This window comes from Dipodomys spectabilis, unplaced genomic scaffold (assembly GCF_019054845.1).
Source record: "Dipodomys spectabilis isolate Male_0828 unplaced genomic scaffold, ASM1905484v1 ptg000329l, whole genome shotgun sequence".
Classification (NCBI taxonomy): Eukaryota; Metazoa; Chordata; class Mammalia; order Rodentia; family Heteromyidae; genus Dipodomys; species Dipodomys spectabilis.
Window position 1 is genome coordinate 4,466,253 of NW_024871006.1, and position 21,039 is coordinate 4,487,291.

A 21,039-nucleotide genomic window follows, 5' to 3' on the forward strand; every position below is an offset into this window, starting at 1 on the left:
TGACATTTTTTGGGGGGGGCAGGGGGGAAGGAGTCAGTCATGGGGCTTGAACTCAGGGGCCTGGACTTTGTCCCTGAGCTTTTTTGCTCAAGGCAAGAGCTCTACCACTTTGAGCCAAGTGCTCTTCTGTTTTCTGGTGGTTAATTGGAGATAAAAGTCTCGCAGACTTTTCTGCCCCAGCTGGCTTCAAACCATGCACATCAAGCCTTGTATGATTCTCAGATCTCAGCCTCCTGAGTAGCCAGGATTACAGGCATAAGCCACTAGTGCCTGGCTCTGATTGTGACTTTTTATGCTAAAGATTATACCAGACGATAGATGAAAGAGAAACAGGTTCTATTAAGGGGGGGCTATCAAAAGGGAGTTTAGGCTAAATGGGGGTTAAAGAGGATGGATATGACTGAAAAAATAATTGTTGGCAAGTATGAAAATAGAACAATGAGACCTCCTGAAATTGTATTGGGGTTGGGGGATAAGGGAGCTTGATGAAGGACTGATTGAACGCACTGTGTACATGAGTGGAAATGTCACCATGAAATCCTCCTTGTTTAGCTAATGTATGCTAATAGTAAGATTATACCAGACAAAAGGACCCATGTGACTGAAAACCAGAAATGTGAGACAGCTCAAAGTGCAGGCAAAATTAGCAACTGATGGAAAACTGACCAGATTTTGTTTAAATATAGGCATTAAGACTGCCTGACACAGTATTTCTAACATTACTGGCAAACAAATGTTGGTCAATGAAACATTGCGACGTTTTTCTGGTGAGGCTATGAAATTATACCAAAAAATTCTGGTGCAAGTTAACCCAGACTTTAAATGACTACTTACAAGAGGGTAAGTCTTGCTTTGCCTGAGAGTCCTTGCATAGAACAGAGTTCTGAAGAGAAAACATAATAATTATGGTTTTACTGGATTCAAAGAAATGCAGCCTCTGCTCTCTGGAGGTGCCTCAGATGCTGCTGTCTGCACATTTAGCCCAAGACCACATTACACATCCCATGACACAGTCACCAGAATTACAAGAGGCATCACTAGCCTAGAGGGCATCTTCCAGGCCACCCCAGAGGGATTTCGTACGCCTTCCATTTTATTTTCACTGGTAAAGATGCAGTACTAAAGTAGCAAAGGGTTCACAGAACCTGCCTTGGCACAATTTATAGGTGGGAGAGGGGCAGCACTGTAAAGAAGAGGGGTTGGGAAATCAAAATTCCACAGGAAAAAGAAAAACCCCACCTCAAGTCTACTATCAAGAATCCATAGTTGTATTTTGCTTCTCACTTCCATCTCAGTTCTGCTCCATGACCTTACCTCCAAAGACCAGAGTATCCACCAACAGTCTGCCGTGAAGAGAAGTCAGGACGTTTTATTGGTCATCAGTTGTGGGGCTTGAACTCAGGCCTGCGCGATGTTTCTGAGCTTTTTGCTCAATTCTAGTTCTCTACCACTTTGAACACAGCGCCACTTCTGGTTTTCTGGTAGTTAATTGGAGGTAAGAGTCTTACAGACTTTACTGCCCAGCTGGCTTTGAACTGTGATCCTCAGATCAGGATCCACAGACTCTGAGCAGCTAGAATTACAGGCGTGAGCCACCAGTGCCTTGCTAGTAAGGGCATTTTAAAGTGAAAGTTCCAATATCTTTGATCACTGTTTTTTGAGTAGTGACATTTATAGCAGGGTTGGACAATAAAGCTTTCTATTAATACAAATATCCTATATTTCCAGCGTGCCAGCATATAGTAACCACCAGACATAGGCATCAAGGACTCGAAATATAGCCAGCATAAGAACTGAACTGTTGGGGCTGGGAAGGTGGCTCAGTGGTAGAGCGCTTGCCTTGCATGCCTGAGGCCCTGGGTTCGATTCCCCAGCACCACATAAGCAAAAAAAAAGAAAAAAAGCTGGAAGTGGTGCCTGTGGCTCAAGTGGTAGAGCACTAGCCTTGAGCTGAAGAGCTGAGGGACAGCGCCCAGGCCCAGAGTTCAGGCCCCACGACAGGACCCAAAAACAAAAAAAAACAAACAAAACAAGAACTAAACTGTTGCCAAGTGTGGTAGCTCATATCTGTAAGACTAGCTACTCAAGAGGCTGAGATCGGAGGATTGAGGTTCAAAACCAGCCTAAGCAGGAAAGTCTGTAAGACTTTCTTAAGTCTTACACCCTGGTTTTGCTTTTTCACTGAAGGCTGGTGCTTTACCACTTGAGCCACAACTTCACCTTGGCTTTTTGCAAATCAACTGCAATTTAGAGTCAGATTGTGTCTGCTCAGGCTGAGCCAATCTGCAAACCAAGCACTAGGGTGGCTGAGGTTCTAGGCCAGGCAAAGTGACCTTGCAAGACCCTGTTCCACAAAGAAAAAACATTCCAACACCATAATTTTACACATTAGTCATTTTAAACCAGTCTGTAAAGTCAAAAGTAAGCATACAAGCTGGGCACCAGTGGCTCTTGGCTGTAATCCTAGCTACTCAGGAAGCTGAGATCTGAGGATCACCGTTCAAAGCCAGCCCAGGCAGGAAAGTCCGTTAAACTCTTATCTCTAATAAACCACTAGAAAACCAGAAGTGGCATTGTGGCTCAAGTGGTACAGCGCTCGCCTTGAGCTGAAGAGCGCAGGGACAGCGCCCAAGCCCAGAGTTGAAGCCCCACAACCAACAACAAAAAAAAAGAATAATGATAGGGCCAATCTTTATTCAGAGGAAGGGCTGGCCATACTTGTGATGATCTACACTCTGAATAAAGTCTATGCAGCAGCCCTAGTCAGTGTGGAGAGGCTGTACTGCCTGCTCCAAGAAGAATCTGAAGATGGAACAAGTTTGCTCCAGGAAGCTGTGAACAAGTTTTTTTTTGCTTTTTGTTTTCCTCTTATAAGCAAACCAAACAGGCCAGGCATCAGTGGCTCATACCACCAAACAAACAAATAAACAAAAAACAGGCTCGAAGATGTTTGTTGATTTGTACACTGACATCGGGTAATGATTAGTTTTTTTGTTTTATTATGTGCATGTAAAAACATCCACTCTAGAATGCAATAGAAAGCAAAAGCTCTCCCTAAACCCAGCATCCAGAGTCTACCGAAATAGTAATGGGTCCACATGAATGAAGGTGTCTCATGAACTGATACTCTACCTTCCTTTTTTTTTTCTGGTGCCAGTTCTGAGCTTGAACTCAGGATCTGGGTGCTGTCCCTGAATGTTTTTGCTCAAGGCTAGTACTGTATCAATTGAACTACAACTCTACTTCCGACATTTTTTGGTAGTTAATTGGATGTGAGTCTTGTGGGCTTTCCTTCCTAGGCTGACTTTGAATCATGATCCTCAGATGTCAGCCTCCTGAGTAGCTAGGATTACAGGCAATGAGCCACTAGTGTTTAGTTCCTTCTACCTTTTTTTTTTGGTCGGTTGTGAGGCCTGAACTCTGTACCTGGGCGCTGTCCCTCAGCTCTTCAGCTCAAGGCTAGTGCTCTACCACTTGAGCCACAGTGCCACTTCTGGCTTTTTTTTCTGCTTATTCTGCTTATATTGGTTTGAGGAATCAAACCCAATGCCTCATGCATGCAAGGCAAGCACTCTACCACTGAGCCACCTTCCCAGCCCCTCCCTTTTTTTGTCAGTCATGAGGTTTGAACTCTAGGCTTGGGCACTGTCCCTGCACTCTTTAGCTCAAGGCGAGCGGTCTACTGCTTGAGCCATGCCACTTCTGGTTTTCTAGTGGTTTACTGGAGATAAGAGCCTCATGGACTTTCCTGCCTGAGCTGGCTTTGAACCGTGATCCTCAGATCTCAGCCTCTTTAGTAGCTAGGATGACAGGCGTGAATGCCTAGCTTCTTCTACCTTTCTGTAAAGCCCTCAGCAGAACCTTCTGGCTTTAAAGATCAAAATTTGCAGCACATTCTAAACAAAGCTTGATTTGTGGATTTTCCCATCTTTTACAGACATGATTTAGAATGGATGATTTTCCTCTAGCAGACAGACTCATTTAGTTCAAATAAAGGAAACTGAATCAAAAATACAGGGTAATAAAAAAAAATACAGGGTATCTACACACCGAATTTTACAGTATAATTACTTATTAATTTAATCTGACACAGCCATAAAAGCAAATTATAATCACCTGAAAGAATAGTGTGACTGAAATGTTCCTTAGAGAATTGTCATTAAATGCCAAACATGTTTAATCATTTCACAAATCTGGATACCACAGTCCCACAAAACAGTGCCAAAGTTTGAAATACTGAAATAATGTTCTATTGTTACTAGAGACTAGGGAATGAAGCCTAAGTTATCTGTGCTATATTGTTACATATTGTAGCTCGGGATTATGGGTTATTTTCACTTAATTTTAAGTTAGGTAACATTAGTCCAGTCCTTTGGGCAATAGGGTAATCAATGCACTAAAAGACCCCTTTGACAGGTACAGGGAGCTCATATATGTAATCCTAGCTACTCAGTCGTGGAGCTTAGACTCTGGGCTTGGACTCTGTCCCTCAGCTCTTCGGCTCAAGGCGAGCACTCTACCGCTTGAGCCACAGTGCCACTTTCTCTCCACATTTTTTTGAGGGGGGGCGTGAGGGGAGGAGGCCGGTCATGGGGCTTGAACTCTGGGCCTGGGCACTGTCCCATCAGCTCTTCAGCTCAAGGCTAGCGCTCTACCACTTGAGCCACAGCGCCACTTCAAGTTTTCTGGTGGTTATTTGAAGATAAAGAGTCTCATGGACTTTCCTGCCCAGCCTGGCTTTGAACCTTGATCCTCAAAACTCAGCCTCCTGAGTAGCTAGAATTATAGGTGTGAGCCACTGGCATCTGGCCTCCATATTCTTTCTTATTATCAGTGAATCATCTAATTCCAAAGTTCAAAGTATATTTCCTCTTACTTTATGACTAAACCCACACCTTTTTCTTGGCAGCACTACTGGAGCTTGAACTTAGGATCTCACACTTACCAGGCAGGCACTCTACCACTGAGTCACATACACCTCCAGTCCTTTTTTGCATTGATTATTTTTTAGATAAAGTTCATTTCAGGCCCAGGCACAATCTACCTAGTTTAGCTTCCTGTCCTAGATGAGATGACAGGGCTGGGAAGGTGGCTCAGTGGCAGAGGCTTGCCTTGCATGCATGAGGCCCCAGGTTTGATTCCTCAGCACCACATAAACAAAAAGCAAAAAACCAGAAGTGGCGCTGTGGCTCAAGGGGTAGAGCGCTAGCCTTGAGCTGAAGAGCTGAGGGACAGCGCCCAGGCCCAGAGTTCAGGCCCCACGACCGGACACAAAAACAAAACAAAACTAGATGAGATGACAGACAGGCAACACCTAGCTTCTTTCTGTTAGGATGGAGTCTTGTGGACTTTTCTGCCCAGGCTATCTTGGAACTATGATCTTCCTTATCTCCGTCTCCCAAGAAGCTAGGGTTATAGGTGTGAGCCACTTGTGCCAACTTCTTTTCCGTCTGCACGTTGTTGGCACCACTGGGGTTTGAAGTCAGGACCTTGTGATTGACAGGCAGGTGCATTATCACTTGAATCATGCCCCCATTCTTTTGTGTCTTAGTTATTTTTCAGATAGGATCTCACTTTTTCCCAGGGCTGGCCTTAGACCTTCTCTAAAGTCTCCTGAGTAGCTGGGATTATAAACTCAAGCCACTATATCTGGCTTATTTGCTCGGAAGGCTACACACCTCAATTCTCCCAATTTCCATCTTCCAAGTAATCAGTATCTAGGATTATACGTATGAGCCACTGTTCCTAGCTAGGACCAAACTGTTTTGTTATTGTTGTTGCAAGGAAATGTTACAAAAAGCTTTTGTCATTTTCCTAAACCTGGATTTTAAATGTGCCTATTTTGAGGCAGGGCATCCAGCTTCCCAAGTATTAGAATTATAGGCCAGTGCCACCATGCTCAGTTTAAACCTTGTTTTTGTAAACCCACTGTTAAACCACAGAATCAATTAGGCTGTTAGCTAAGTGCAGTGTCTCATGCCTGTAATTCTACCTATTTGGGAGGCTGAGATCATAAGTGTTGGGACCAGCTTGAGAAAAAATATTTATAAGACCCTCCTCTCAGCCAGGCGCCGGTGGCTCACACCTGTAATCCTAGCTACTCAGGAGGCTGAGACCTGAGGATCACAGTTCAAAGCCAGCCCAAGGAGGAAAGTCCGTGAGACTCTTATCTCCAATAATGCACTAGAAAACCGGAAGTGGCGCAGTGGCTCAGGCAGTAGAGCTTGCCTTGAGCTGAAGAGTGCAGGGACAGCGGCCAAGCCCAGAGTTCAAGCTCTAGGAACCACCAAAAAAACCCAAAACAAAACAAAAAACCCTCCTCTCAACCAATGTACATTTACAAAAGAGCTGAGCATGGTAGCATATATCTGTAATACCAGGTACCTGAGAGGTGAAAAGCCATCCCAAGCAAAACTGAGCGATCCCATATCAACAAACCAACTAGGTATGATGGTAAAGGCAAAAAAACATGAGACTCCATCTAAAAAATAAATAAAAGCCAAGACTGGGAATGTGGTTTAGTGGTACAGTGCTTGAAGCCCTGTACCACATAAAGAGAAAAGGCTGGAAGTAGCACTGTGGCTCATGTGGCAGAGTGCTAGCCTTGAGCAAAAGAAACTCAGGGAGAGTGCCCAAGCCCAGGACTGGCAAGAGAGAGAGAGAGAGAGAGAGAGAGAGAGAGAGAGAGAGAGAGAGAAAGAGAGAGAGAGAGAGAGAGAGAGAGACCGAGGGGGAGGAGAGAGGGGGAGAGAGAGAGGAGGGAGAGGGAGAGAGGGAGAGAGAAAGGGAGGGAGAAAGGGAGGAAGGAGCAACTGTTAGGGTGATGAGGAAAATACTCTGTATTTACTACCAATAGCACCAGTTTTGATTCCACATTAAGGACAAAAGGCCAATGCAGTATATATATCCTTGCTAGTCAGAAGGCAGCTCAAACTCCTAGTATCACAAAAATAAAAGACAAAAGAAGAAGAAGAAGAAAAGAAGAAGAAGAAGAAGAAGAAGAAGAAGAAGAAGAAGAAGAAGAAGAAGAAGAAGAAGAAGAAGAAGAAGAAGAAGAAGAAGAAGGAAGAAGGAGGAGGAGGAGGAGGGAACTGCTGCTAGAGACAGGCTGAAGATAGGCTCTAAGCTTTCCTACAGTATAAAGCAAACACTAAAGCATCATTTAAAGCTTCCTTCAGATTCAAAAAGACTGCTGGGAAGGAAAAGACTATGTCTAACCTCAGTCTTGAAACCAGAATGAATGTTCTCCCAGGGGTCTGCACAGCACACTCATGGGTAATGAGTACTTAATATCCTTAAGAGTATAAATACCAGCATGAGTTTTTCCCAAGGTTGATTTTTCAAAACATCTTCTACTATTAGTAATCAACAAAAGAATTCTAAAAGTGAACACCTCCTGCACGGGACTCTACAGAGGAATAAATCTTTGCCTCAGGCTTAATCCTGAGAGGCTACAGATGTAAAAATGAAGAAACAGCTCATTTTCCAAACAGTGCTCCATCAATACTGGGCTTTCAGCTGAGCTTTGGGACAGGATTTAAACAGTCCTGAACTTGAGATAAAACCTAATAACCACTTGCCAGTGCTATAGAAAAGAGATACATGATGCAATAATTCACTGACTGACGACTCTTACCCAGTTGTGTGCCTCAATGCATGTACTGTCAATAAAACTAACAGCAAGCAGATGGTGGTGGTTCACACATATAATCCTACCTACTCAAGAGGCTGAGATCCGAGGATCACAGTTTGAAGCCAGCCCAGGCAGGAAAGTACAAGATTCATTTCCTATTAAGCTAATAAATAAATAAGTAAATACACTGAAAGTGGGGCTGTGGCCCAAATGTTAGTGTGCTAGCCTCAAGCACAAAAACTCAAGGGTCTTAAATTCAAGCCCCAGGATTACAAATACACACAAAAACAACAGCTAACAGCTAACAATTCCCATCTACTTCATGTTAGTCACTGCTTTAAGAACACTAACAGACTAGCTCTTTTATTCCACAATATGACCCTAGGGAAGCAGTATCACTGTAAAACACAAGGTTGTTAAGTAAATTAACCCAAAATCCCATACTAGATCTGCCAATAGAAGAGTTGGGACCCAAAGAGAGTCTAGCCCAGAGCCTGCTTTACAACTCCGGAGGTCTCATTCTACATCCACGAGGTAGTGAAATTAAGAATATCTGCCAAAAGGACTAAGATTTTCCTCAAAATGCCATTTGTGGTTTCTCTTTAAATGGTCTCAAAGTTTTATGATACTGAGCATGACCACAGTGAACTTTCGCCTAAAAGATTTAAAATCAGGTCAAATCCCAGTCATTAGAGAGGGAGTGAGGGAGGGGGAGAGGAGGGGGGGGAGAGAGAGAGAGAAAGAGGGAGGGAGGGAGAGGGAAAGGGAGAGAAAGAGAGAGAGAAACTCCTGAGCAGAACATTTCAATTTCAGCCGGGTGCTGGTGGCTCACGCCTGTAATCCTAGCTACTCAGGAGGCTGAGATCTGAGGATCTCGGTTCAAAGCTAGCCCGGGCAGGAAAGACCGTGAGACTCCTATCTCCAATAAACCACTAGAAAACCGGAAGTGGCACTGTGGCTCAAGTGGTAGAGCACTCGCCTTGAGCTGAAGAGCTGAGGGACAGCACTCAGAGTTCAAGCCCCACGACCGACAAAAAAACAAAAAAAAAGAACATTTCAATTTCTTGGACTGTTCTTCAAGGTGAACTAGATGCAAAATACTCATTACTTACTATCATCATAACGTTTATTGTTTTAATGAGTATCTGTGTGCTATTAAAATACATGGAGTGCATAGAAACAGTTAAAAAAAAAAAAATCACCCCAAATCCAATCATCTGGACACAACAATGTCCAAGGGGGCTGCTCAGAAAGAAAGGTCTATGCAACCAATATGAAAAGACAGACAAGTGTGGTAAAGCATGCTTATGATTCCAATTACTGAGGAGGCAGGAGGACTGAAAGTTCAAGGTCAACCCAGGCAAAGTTAAGAAGAGTCTGTCTCAAAACCAAAATGCTAGTGGCACAGCTCAAGTGGTAGAGCAAGTGCTTAACATTCATGAGGTTCAATCCCCAGTAATACAAAGGAAAAAAGAATGAGAAATCAAGCCAGGTGCCGGTGGCTCACACTTGTAATATTAGCTACTTAGGAGGCTGAGATCTGAGGATCGTGGTTCAAAGCCAGCCCAGGCAGGAAAGTCTGTGAAACTCTTATCTCCAATAAACCACTAGAAAACCAGAAGTGGCACTGTGGCTCAAGTGGTAGAGCGCTCACCTTGAGCTGAAGAGCTGAGGGACAGTGCCCTGGCCGAGTTCAAACCCCAGGACTGACAAAAAAAAAGAATGAGAAATCAAGAAGAAAAGGGGAGAGGAAGAGAAAAGCAACCCATACAAAGAACAACAACAACAACAAAAAATTAATTAGCACAGAAATGGAAGGACAAAGGGTGAATAAACATAGCAGTGGTACTCTCTAGACATTATGTTGAAAATGAACTATACACCTTGTGGGAGGAGATGGGAGGGAAAAACCTGGCAGAGAGTTAGGGAAGGGGGTGACACTGTCCAAAAACAAATGTACCCATTACCTGACATGTAACTATAATCCCTTTATATATCACCTTTATAATAACAACTAAAATTAAATAAATAGAATACAATTTTTTAAGTTAATATGTGGGCTGGAAATGTGGCTTAGTGTACAATGCTTGCCTAGAATGCATGAAGACCTGGGTTAGGTTCCTCAGTACCACATAAACAGAAAAGGCCAGAAGTGGTAGAGTGCTAGCCTTGGACATAAGAAGGTCAGATACAGTGCCCAGTGTTCAGGCCCTGAGTTCAAGCCCCAGGACTAGCAAAAAAAAAAAAAGTTAATATGCTACCTATACTGTTGCACATACTAATCTTATTTCTCTTCTTTTACTTTAGAACTGCTAAGAAAGAAAGTGCATTTAACATTTTTTTCCCCTAACTCTCCACACAACTCATCCTAGGATCTGGTTCAAGGACACGTTTGGAGTGACACTGAAATAGGCTGATCAGCACTGAGACAGGAGGTTGCTGCGAAAGAGCTGAATGTGAAGGCAAGACCTATTTCTCAAGTAGTTTAGGAAGACAGTAAAGGTAATGAGTACCAGACACGAGGATACCTGAATGATTCCAACAGAACTGGTTCCCTTCTAGAGCCAAAGAAAGCAGGAAGCCAGCTCTACTACAGAAGGAACACAGTTGCAGGCATGAAATTATCTTTGAATTCCTACACAGCCCAATGTGAAGTATCCGTACATGGCCACTTCGATCCTTGGGGGGGGGGGGGGGGGGGGAGCATGCAGAGATTGATGCTTAGATAGATACACCCAGGGTGGAAAGTATCTGGCACTCAGCTGTATATCTGATGCCTTACTGAGAGTTCTGGCCAGAACCTTAGGGACTATCGCAAGCCTACACTACAAGGATGGAGAACTGAAGTATATTTCAATCATGCAAGGCCTGAAGCCTGCAAGAGAAGCCCTTCTATTTTCAAGCCCCAGTGCTCTCTCCTTTCCATACCAAGAAAAACGTAAGCTTATATAAAGAGGAAAAGTAACAAGACAGATACATTAAAGCATTCAGTTCTGTCTTATACTTCCAGTAATATGTTTTTATTTTCCTCTTTTCTCAGGGTAGTAGTGGGTCAAAGTGTAGAGACAATGTAAGGAAGGGGTTTGTTGGATGGAAGTCAACACAAATTAAAAGTTCACCAGGAGCCAGGTGCTGGTGGTTCACACCTGTAATCCTAGCTACTCAGGAGGCTGAGATCTGTGGATTGTGGTTCAAAGCCAGCTCAGCCAGGAAAGTTCATGAGACTCTTAACCTCCAATTAATCACCAAACAACAAACAAAATGAAAGTGAAGCTGTGGCTCAAGTGGTAGAACACTAGCCTCAAGTTGAAAAGGCTTAGGGATAGTGCCAAAGCCCTGAGTTCAACTCTAGGACAGGCAAAAAAAAAGTTCACCAGGATCTCAAAGATCACTAGTGATAGGACGTAATTCTTATGAACTTTTGTCAAAGCCCCAGTCTACTTCAATATATTGAGATGTAATGATTTTGATACTCATATGTACATTTCTCCCCTCTTCCTCCTCTTCCTCTTTTTTACTGGGACAGGGATTTGAACTCACTGTCTCAATAGTCTCACATACTTTTCTTGACCAGGCTGGCTTCAAATGACAATGCATCAAGTTTTAGCTCCTCTGAGTATCTAGGATTACTGATGTGAACCACCAGCACCCAGCTTACATGTCCTCTTTATCAAGAGGGCAGTCAGATATTATGACAGTTACTGTAATCCTAGTTACTTTGGAGGCTGAGACAGAGGATCACTTGAGCCTATTAATTTGAGACTAGTCAGTGAAATTCCCATCTCAAACAAAAACAAAAAGACAAAAATGGAAGGCAGCTAGCAGCTACTCATCTATTTCAAAGTTGAACTGTTCAATGCTATTCTAACCACTTGTAAACATTTTGCGCTCCCAACTAACATTCTAAAGAATTATCTAATGACATCAAGGCCAGCCAAATGAGGCTGGTTTACACCCTAACAATCAAATGTGGAAAACTGTTCTGTTTGTTTATTAACAACTCTAAGAACAAAGCATGCCTCTCTTCTTCTTTCCATTGTACAAAGTTTTATGAGACAAAAGGCAAGGTTTTGTTTTTAAAATAAAGCCACAAAATAACTAATAAACTAATGGCCACCACTCAAAAGCAATAATAGCCTTATGATTTCATATCCCAGTTAGCCACCAAATTGGAAAACACCACCATGTATTTTTCTTTCTCCCCAAAGAAAATATAAAATAAATGTCAATAGTCTGGTATACTTTCTTCGTCAATAGTCTGGTATACTTTCTTCCTTATCTAGCAAGAAAATTAAACAGTATCTTATTCTCTGATTATGGAATGAGGCAAGGTTATACAATGGTTTCAGAGCTGACTGATTTAAAACATATCAAATGTCTCCAGCAAACTTCAGAGACAGTAATCAGAGAATATTGTCTAAAGAGAAACCTCAAATCCTTACTGTTTGTTTAGTTGATTTAGTACTAAGTAAGCTATAATATGAAGAATAGCCTTCCAGGCTCAAGTTTCTGAGGTAAGCATAACTGAGAAATCTATATGTCAAGAAAAAAGGGGGAAGCCGGGCGCTGGTGGCTCACGCCTGTAATCCTAGCTATTCAGGAGGCTGAGATCTGAGGATCGCGGTTCAAAGCCAGCCCGGGCAGGAGAGACCGTGAGACTCTTATCTCCAATAAACCACCAGAAAACCGGAAGTGGCGCTGTGGCTCAAGTGGTAGAGCACTCGCCTTGAGCTGAAGAGCTGAGGGACAGCGCCCAGGCCCAGAGTTCAGGCCCCACGACCGACAAAAAAAAAAAAAAAAAAAAGAAAAAAGGGGGAAAGCCAGCACTTGTGACTCACACCTAAGCATAACTGAGAAGTCTTTATGTTAGGAAAAAAGGGGGGAAAGCCAGCATTTGTGACTCACACTCATAATCCTAGCTAATCAGGAGGCTGAGATCTGAGGATCATGGTTCAAAGCCAGCTTGAGCAGGAAAGTCTGTGAGACTCTTTTCTCCAACTAAACACCAAAAAGTCAGAAGTGAAGTTATAGCTCAAATGGTAGAATGATAGCCTTGAGCAGAATAGTTTAGGGACAGCACCCAGGCCAAGTTCAAACACCATGACCAGCACGAGAGAGAGAGAGAGAGAGAGAGAGAGAGAGAGAGAGAGAGAGAGAGAGAGAGTGGGGTAAGGAACTGGCTTGCAAAATGTTCGGTACAGACTACAAATGTAGGTATTTGAATAGCCAGTCTTGTATGATATCACTAGTGGTTTATCTGCTGAACACAGTATTCATCCAGAAAAACACCAAATTCTCTCTACAACAATGATGAAGTCATTTAGTACTATAAGTTACTTTTGCTCTGAGTTTTAGCTCTCTAAGACAAATGGAAAGACAAGTCTTCCTAAAATGTGTCTTCCTAAAGCCTACAGCTGGAAACAGTATTGACTCAGGATATCCTCAAAGAGCCTTGTGTCACAACAAAGCTTTCTTCTCCTTTATGGGCTTTTTAGTATCACCTTCCAAGACGTTCGACCTGTATTTCTTTTTCTTTTCTTTTCTTTTTAATTTGGTGCTAGTTCTAGGACTGAACACAAGACCTGGATACTGCCTCTGAGTTTTTTTGCTCAAGGCTAGCACTCTACAACTTGAGCCACAGCTTTTTGAGCAACCAGCTTTTTGGTAGTTAATTGGAGATAAAACTTTCCTGCCTGGGCAGGCTTTGAACTGTAATCCTGAGATCTCAGCCTCCTGAATTGCTAGGACTACAAGTGTAAGCCACTGGTGCCTGGGCAACTTATTTTTCTTTTTCATTTTTTGCCAGTCCTGGGACTTGAACTCAGAGCCTAGACATTGTCCCTGAGCTTTCGCTCAAGGATAGCACTCTACCACTTGAGCCGCAGTGCCACTTCTGGCCTTTTCTGTTTATGTGGTACTAAGAAATTGAACCCAGGGCTTCATGTATGCTAGGCAAACACTCTACCACTGAGCAACCTCCCCACTCTACCACTAAGCCACATTTTCAGCCCCCAATCTACCTTTCTATCATTAAGAAACAAATAGCTGGGTGGCTCATATCTGATATTTGAGGATACCAGTTTGAACCAGCAAAGAACTGGAAGTGAAGGTGTAGCTCAAGTGGTAGAGCACCAGCTTTAAGATAAAAGGCAAGTGAGAACTCAAGACCCTAAATTCAAGCCCTAGCCCCAGTAGAAAGGAAGGAAGGGGGGAGGGAGGGAGGGAGAGAGGGAAAAAGAGAAGAGAGGAGAAGAGGGAGAGGGAAGGGAACAGAGAAAGAGAAAGAGGACGAGGAAGAGGAAAAGAAGAGAACTGTGTGCAGGTGACTTCAAAGTAGAACTCCATTGCCTTGGGAATTCAAGGTAAAATAATAACTATGGATGGACCCAAATTAACAACAACAAAAATCACAAGCCCCTCTCTACAGTTCCTCCATAAATCACATTTTCACTTTCTTCCTCTATTAAATTCTAGAATTTCACTAGGGGTAGTAAACAAATGGCTAGCAAATTCCAACAATCTGGACTAAGGTTCAGAGGAAAGGATGCCAAAAGCTGAGACACAGTGAACACACATTACTTTGGAGACACATTGCATATTACTTTGGTTTTTCCTGAATTATTACCAGTATCAACAAACAGAAATACTTGGGACATTCACACAAAGGCAGTTAAAGACCACACATCACACCAACTTTCTCAAGTCACATTTAATTTTGTACTGGCACCTACCACAAGTGTGCGGGGGAAACAGCACCAGCACAGCTTCTTTGTGTGCTATCAGGGAAAAATTTCAACTTTAGCTTTTCCTTACTCTTTGATAAGCACCCCGTAAAGATAACTTATATATCCAAAAGGACAAACTACTCTAGTCTTTTGGGTAGGCAAGGTACTTAACATGTGTCATGTAGAGAACAAATGTTCTTGTAAACGAGGAGGCTCAAAATTAACCTACAAACCATTTAAATTTTTTGCCCGTCCTGGGGCCCAGGCACTGTCCCTGAGCATTTTTGCTAGCATTCAACCACCTGAGCCACAGCTCCACTTCTGGCTTTTTTTGGTGCTGAATCAGAGATAAGAGTTTCAAGGACTTTCCTGCATGGGCTCGGTTCAAAACCAGGATGCTCAGATCTCAGCTTCCTGAGTTACTAGGATTCTAAGCAGATAAACCACCCATGCTTGGCTAAGAAACTTATTCATAAACTGCTGTGTACCTCTATGCAATTAGATTTTAATAATGAGTAATCACTCAAGTTTCTCTTAAGAAAACCAAAATCTGGCATATACAAGAAGTAGAATCTTGGGCTGGGAAGGTAGCTCAGTGATAGAGCGCTCGCCTTGCATGCTCAAAGCCCTGGGTTCGATTCCTCAGCACCACATAAGCAAAAAGAAAAAAGCCGGAAGTGGTGCTGTGGCTCAAGTGGTAGAGCGCTAGCCTTGAGCTGAAGAGCTGAGAGACAGCGCCCAGGCCCAGAGTTCAGGCCTCATGACCAGACCCCCCCCAAAAAAAAAGAAGTAGAATCTTATTCAGTTTTCTCACAAAGAGTAAAAATGCATCAAAGATATATTTCTAACTTCTTGAAACTGGGAAAATTCATTTCTAATCTGCTAGGACCATATTATAGAATGTAAACTCTTGGCTATGTAAAATAAGACGAATGGAATAGTTTTACATATAAATATTCAATGTAAGGAAACTGCCACATGGTTCAGGCAGACCTTACACTCAAGTTTAAGTCTAAAAAAATCCTGACCTTTTTCTTTTTTTTAATGAAAGGAAAATCAGTCTACTCATGGCACTCCTGTCTACAATCCTATTGCTTTGACTTTTCCTAAATACTAGCAGTATGAACAAACACTTGAGGCATTCACACAAAGGCAGTCAGAGACCACCCATCACACCAACTCTCTCAATCACATTTCATATTCTACCCAGCATCTATTGTGTGCTATCTGAGCAAACCTGATGATAAATGTTACAAGTGTGCAATGTAAACAGCACCAGCAAGCTTCTTTGTGTGCTATCAGAGTGAAAGAAGGCAGCTGAGCACAAGGAGAGGTGGTTCTCAGCACGCATCGTGCTTGGCACCAGCACCTACCTTAAGGATGTCGCCCCTTTTGAAGCTCAGCTCATCGTCTGCAGTAGCTTTGAAGTCATATTTGGCGATGGCTTCCATTCTGAGCGCTGCTTGGTGCTCAGCAGCCAGAAGCAGGGGGGAAGGGAGTCTTCCCGGCTGAAGCAACCCAGCGCTCCGGGCTCAGCCTCGCCTCTCTTCTGGGACTACTCCAGCACGCTGGGACACACAAAGCCACCCTGAATCAGAAGACCGACGATTAAGAGAAGTAGCCGGGATAGGGCAGCCCCGCCCTGCCAATAGGCCTGCTATCCCAGCCCCCACGCCCCCTGGCTCTGCCCCACTCAGCCCTCCACCTCCCTTTCAGGCAACAGCTTGTTTCTCCTCCTTCCTCTTTTCAGTCCCAGCCCTTAGGCAACTGACAGGCCCAGCGGCCAATGGCAGCAGCTGCTAGAGCTATTCCAGAATACACTTCCTCTTTCCGCTGGGTGTGCAGGGTGAGCAGGAACCGGCTGGAGTCCGTTCAGCCTCTGCCTTTCTTCCTCACACCTCTTCTCAGGCACCCCAGGCAGTACAATGAAATAAAAGACCACCTGGGGGTGGCACCTAACTGGGTCAAACAGACATAACTCCTTCCTTCAGTCTCCACCAATACTCAGGTTTCTTAGGAAACCCCACCCCCTCAGTCAATAGCAAGCCATGAAGACTGGGCTTACAGTGTTTCACTCTACTCAAACAAAATCTTGATGTGTCCTCAAAGTATCAAGAGAAAGCGAATTGCTTTCTAACTCTATTTACTACCAGTAACAGTAGTGCCTTGCCCTACCACGTCCAAATAACCATAATAACCATAATAACCAGAGCAAGACAGCTGGTGGAGATCTCCTTCTGCCTAATGCTCCTTTCCCCTGAAAACTGCCAAGACTTGGAGGTCTTCCCTATGCTTGAAACAGATAATCAAAGTTCAGCAACCCAGCGATCTACTGAACAAGAGGGTTGAAGACCTAATCTAAACTTGAAAGATGTCCCTGCTGCTTTGGGGCTGGGAAGGTGGCTCAGTGGAAGAGTGCTTGCCTTGCATGCCTGAGGCCCTGGGTTCAATTCCTCAGCACCACATAAGAAAAAAGAAAAAAGCCGGACGTGGTGCTGTGGTTCAAGGAGTACAGCGCTAGCTTTGAGCTGAAGAGCTCAGGGACAGCGCCCAGGCCCAGAGTTCAGGCCTACGACTGGACCTGAAAGAAAAAAAAAAAGAAAAAGAAAAAAGCCGGAAGTGGCGCTGTGGCTCAAGTGGTAGAGCACTAGCCTTGAGCTGAAGAGCTGAGGGACAGCACCCAAGCCCAGAGTTCAGGCCCTACTACTGGACCCAAAAAAAAAAAAAAAAGAACGGCTGCTAAGTATCTTGTCTAGCTAGTACAGGAAAGTACACCAACTGGTCAAAACCTTGCCCAGGGCTGAGAATGTGGCTCAGTGGTATAGTGCTTGCCTTGCATGTATGAGGCCCTGGGTTCGATTCCTCAGCACCACATAAGCAAAAAAAGCTGGACGTGGAGCTGTGGCTCAAGTGATAGAGCGCTAGCCTTGAGCTGAAGAGCTGAGGGACAGGGCCCAGGCCCAGAGTTCGGGCCCAGGACTAACCCCCTACTCCATCCCACCCACCCTCCCCCCAAAAAACTTGCCCAATATGTGCAGGCCCTGGGTTCAATCCCCAGCACTGCAAACAAACAACAACAACAAAAAATATTAAAACAGTTACCAAGCTGGGCACCTGTGGCTCATACCTATAATCCTAGCTACTCAGGAGGTTGAGATCTGAGGATCACGTTCAAAGCTGTTAGTATTATGCTCACCTTTGGTCCTCAGCTCCACCCAGACCTGGGCCCCCTCCCATTCCTGGAGTTCCCGCCTTACAGCTGGCCCCTCCCTCTCTCCGCCTCACTTCTGACCTTCAGTCCCTCCAGCTACCTGGATAGGGATGGGGGCCATGTGCTCCCTCTAATAAACCTTATAATAATCTTTCTCCTGTGCCTGCCTGCCTCTGCATGGTCCCCTGGGATAGATGTGTGGGACCCTTCATTGGTGGCCCTCTAGCCCCGGCAGGAAAGTCCTTGAGACAAGATCTCTAATTAATCACAGAAAAATCTAGAAGTGGTGCTGTGGCTCAAGTGCTAGCTTTAAGCAAAAGGAGCTCAGTAACAGTGCCCAGGCCCTGAGTTCAAACTCTAGGAAGGGCAAACAAACAAACAAACAAACAGCTACCCATAGCACCTTAGCTTAGCTTCTCTTTGAGTTGAGAAGCAGTAAGCAGGCAAACTGCATTCTGCAGGTGAAAGATTCTGTCACTTTAGTCAGTATCAAATGACAGAACTGCAGAAGTGAACGGGACACAACCTCCACCCTAGCATACCTACAGGAAAATAAAGCCTCATTCTTGTTCCCAGTCTCAGTCTTCACTCACGCTAAACAAAACCAGAAAACAAGGGCACTAGCAGAATGGGGACGTGTTATTTATAGTGGCACCTTTCTCAAATAATTACCACTTAGCAGCTCATTTGAGGGGCACGAGTGATTATTATTCTTTTGTTCTAAAGTTAACAATTGGGGCATTAATCAAGCATAGCTGCAAATAGGCTATCTAGTAAACCAGCTGGGAATATTCAGATTGGAGAAGAGTAATATGTAGGAGGAAAGAAATTGTGTGGTAAAAAGTCCTCAGGCAAATTTGAAAATCTACCATTCTGCTCCAAGAATTTAATAAACCAAGTCCATGTTTATTCTTTCAGGCCGTACTTAAAATATTCTATGTGGTGCTGGCTGTAAAGAAGCATGTAAAGAAAGAGTTCCAGCAAATATGTAAATATTTTAGAAACACAAAGATTAGTCTGAGTATTTTTTTTTTTTTTGGTTGTGGGGCTTGAACTCAGGGCCTAGGCGCTGTCCTTAGCTAAGTCTTTTTGTGCTCAAGGCTAGCACTCTACCATTTGAGCAACAGCGCCACTTCTGGTGATTTTTGTTTGTTTTTTGGTTGGTCGCGGGGGTTGAACTCTGGGCCTGGGCATTGTCCCTCAAAACTCTGGGCCTGGGCCTTGTTCCTCAACTCTTCAGCTACCACAAGAGCCACAGTGCCACTTCTGGCTTTCTGGTGGTTAATTGGGGATTAAGAGTCTCACAGAGGGCTGGGAAGTTGGCTCAGTGGTAGAGCGCTTGCCTTGCATGCATGAGGCCCTGGGTTCCATTTCTCAGCACTACATAAGCAAAAAGAAAAAAACCCGAAGTGGCACTGTGGCTCAAGTGGTAGAGCTCTAGCCTTGAGCTGAAGAGCTGAGGGATAGCGCTCAGGCCCAGAGTTCAGACCCCACGACCGGACCAAAAAAAAAAAAAAGAGTCTCACAGACTTTCCATCTAGGGCTGGCATTGAACCTGATCCTCAGATCTCAGCCTCCTTAATAGCTAGGATTACAAGCGAGAGCCACCAGCACCCGGCCTGAGCATTTATTTTTATGGAGCATCAAACTCCCATCTTAATATCTATAGTTATTTTTAGCTAACTAATGCATATGTACAATTTTTAGAAATGAGAATATGAAGGCTTATCAGAAAAACAATTCCCTAGCAATATCCACAGCTTTCTTTTTCTTTTCTTTTCTTTTTTTTTTTTTTTCGGTTATGAGGCTTGAATTCAGGGCCGTGGCACTGTCTCTGAGCTCAGCTCTTTTGCTAAAGGCTAGCACTCTACCACTTTGAGCCACAACACCACTTCTGGTTTTCTGGTCATTATCTGGAGGTAAGAGTCTCAAGGACTTTCCTGCCCAGGCTGGCTTTGAATTGCAATCCTCAGATCTCAGCCTCCTAAGTAGCTAGGATTATAGGCATGAGCCACCAGCACCCGGAAGTCTACTAATTTTAACTGGTTTTCAGGACTGATTGTTGAGATTACCCATCTTTGATGGGAAACAGAAGAATTGACTGAACAGACCTGCAAAATCAACAAGTTCCATTATTTTATTTAGGGTGGGTGGCAGTAATGGGGATTGAACTCAGGGCCTTGTGCATGCTCGGCTGTCACCATGCTGCTAAGCCACACCTCCAAGACTGTTTTTTGTTGGCTTATTTTGATGACAGCATCTTAAGTTGCTGCCACCTCTGTAACACACCTGAACAGCAATCAACCTACTTTTAGGCTTCCTGTCCTTGCTGAGATCATAGGTATGTGCTACCACATCCAGTTTCCCTCAGTGAAACTGGAGTCTTTCTGCTGGGCTGGCCTGGCACCTCAACCCGCCCAATCTCAGCCTCCCATGTAGCCTGGAAGTACAGGTGTGCCACTGTGCCCAGCTAAGGAGTTTTTCTTATTTTATTTTATTGGTAGTACTAGGGATTGAATTCAGCACCTCAACCTTGTATGATGGTGGTCTAATACTTAAGCCATACATCAGATCTGTCTTTGGCTAATTTATTTTGGAGCCAGAGTCTCAGTAAACTATTCTGTTCAGACTTAGCTGGAACTATGATCCTGCAGGCTCAGCCTCCAAGTAGCTATATATGTATGAACCATAGGTACCTGGCTAAAGTTTCAGTTTTGAAAAACAGAATCAGACAGAAACCCAAAGGTTGTCAAGGTAGTTTGTCAACTGTACATAAATAAAAGGACACTACATTTTTGGCAGTATCAGAAATTGAACTCAGGGACCGGGCACTGGTGGCTCACGCCTGTAATCTTAGCTAGGAGGCTGAGATCTGGGGATCATGGTTCAAAGCCAACCTGGGCAGGAAACTCGGTAAGACCTTTTTTATTTATTTATTTATTTGGGGGTCAGTCGTGGAGCTTTAACTCTGGGCCTGGGCACTGTCCCTTCAGCTCAAGGCTAGTGCTCTACCACTAGAGCCACAGCGCCACTTCCAGCTTTTTCTGCTTATGTAGTGCTGAGGAATCAAACCCAGGGCCTCATGCATGCAAGGAGCAAGCATTCTACCATTGAGCCACCTTTCCAGCCCTCTGGGAGACTCCTATCTCCAATAAACCAACCAGAAAACCAGAGTGGTGCTGTGGCTCAAGTGGTAGAGTGTTCGCCTTGAGCTAAGGGACAGCATCTAGGCCCAGAGTTCAAGCCCCATGACCAACAAAAAGAAAGAAAGAAAGAAAGAAAGAAAGAAAGAAAGAAAGAAAGAAAGAAAGAAAGAAAGAAAGAAAGAAAGAAAGAAAGAAAGAAAGAAAGAAAGAAAGAAAGAAAGAAAGAGAAAAGAAATTTAACTCAGGGCCTCACACTTCCAAGGCAAGCATTCTATCACTGGAATGACTCCTCCAGCCCCTTTTTGTATTGATTGTTTTCAAGTG

The 21,039-nt window shown here is 43.9% G+C and overlaps 1 protein-coding gene across 5 annotated transcripts in view; it reads right to left on the reverse strand.

Annotated features, from left to right (window-relative positions):
* Grb2 (growth factor receptor bound protein 2) overlaps positions 1 to 21,039 on the reverse strand; it is an 80,370-nt gene that overhangs the window by 50,120 nt on the left and 9,211 nt on the right. For 4 of the 5 annotated variants that reach the window (XM_042702673.1, XM_042702669.1, XM_042702671.1 and 1 more), the window contains exon 2: positions 15,732 to 15,946. In XM_042702673.1, coding sequence (XP_042558607.1) covers positions 15,732 to 15,809 — 78 coding nt within the window. In that variant the 5' untranslated portion in view covers positions 15,810 to 15,946. The remainder of the gene's footprint in view (positions 1 to 15,731; positions 15,947 to 21,039) is intronic. The other variant, XM_042702670.1, reaches the window with a different exon arrangement.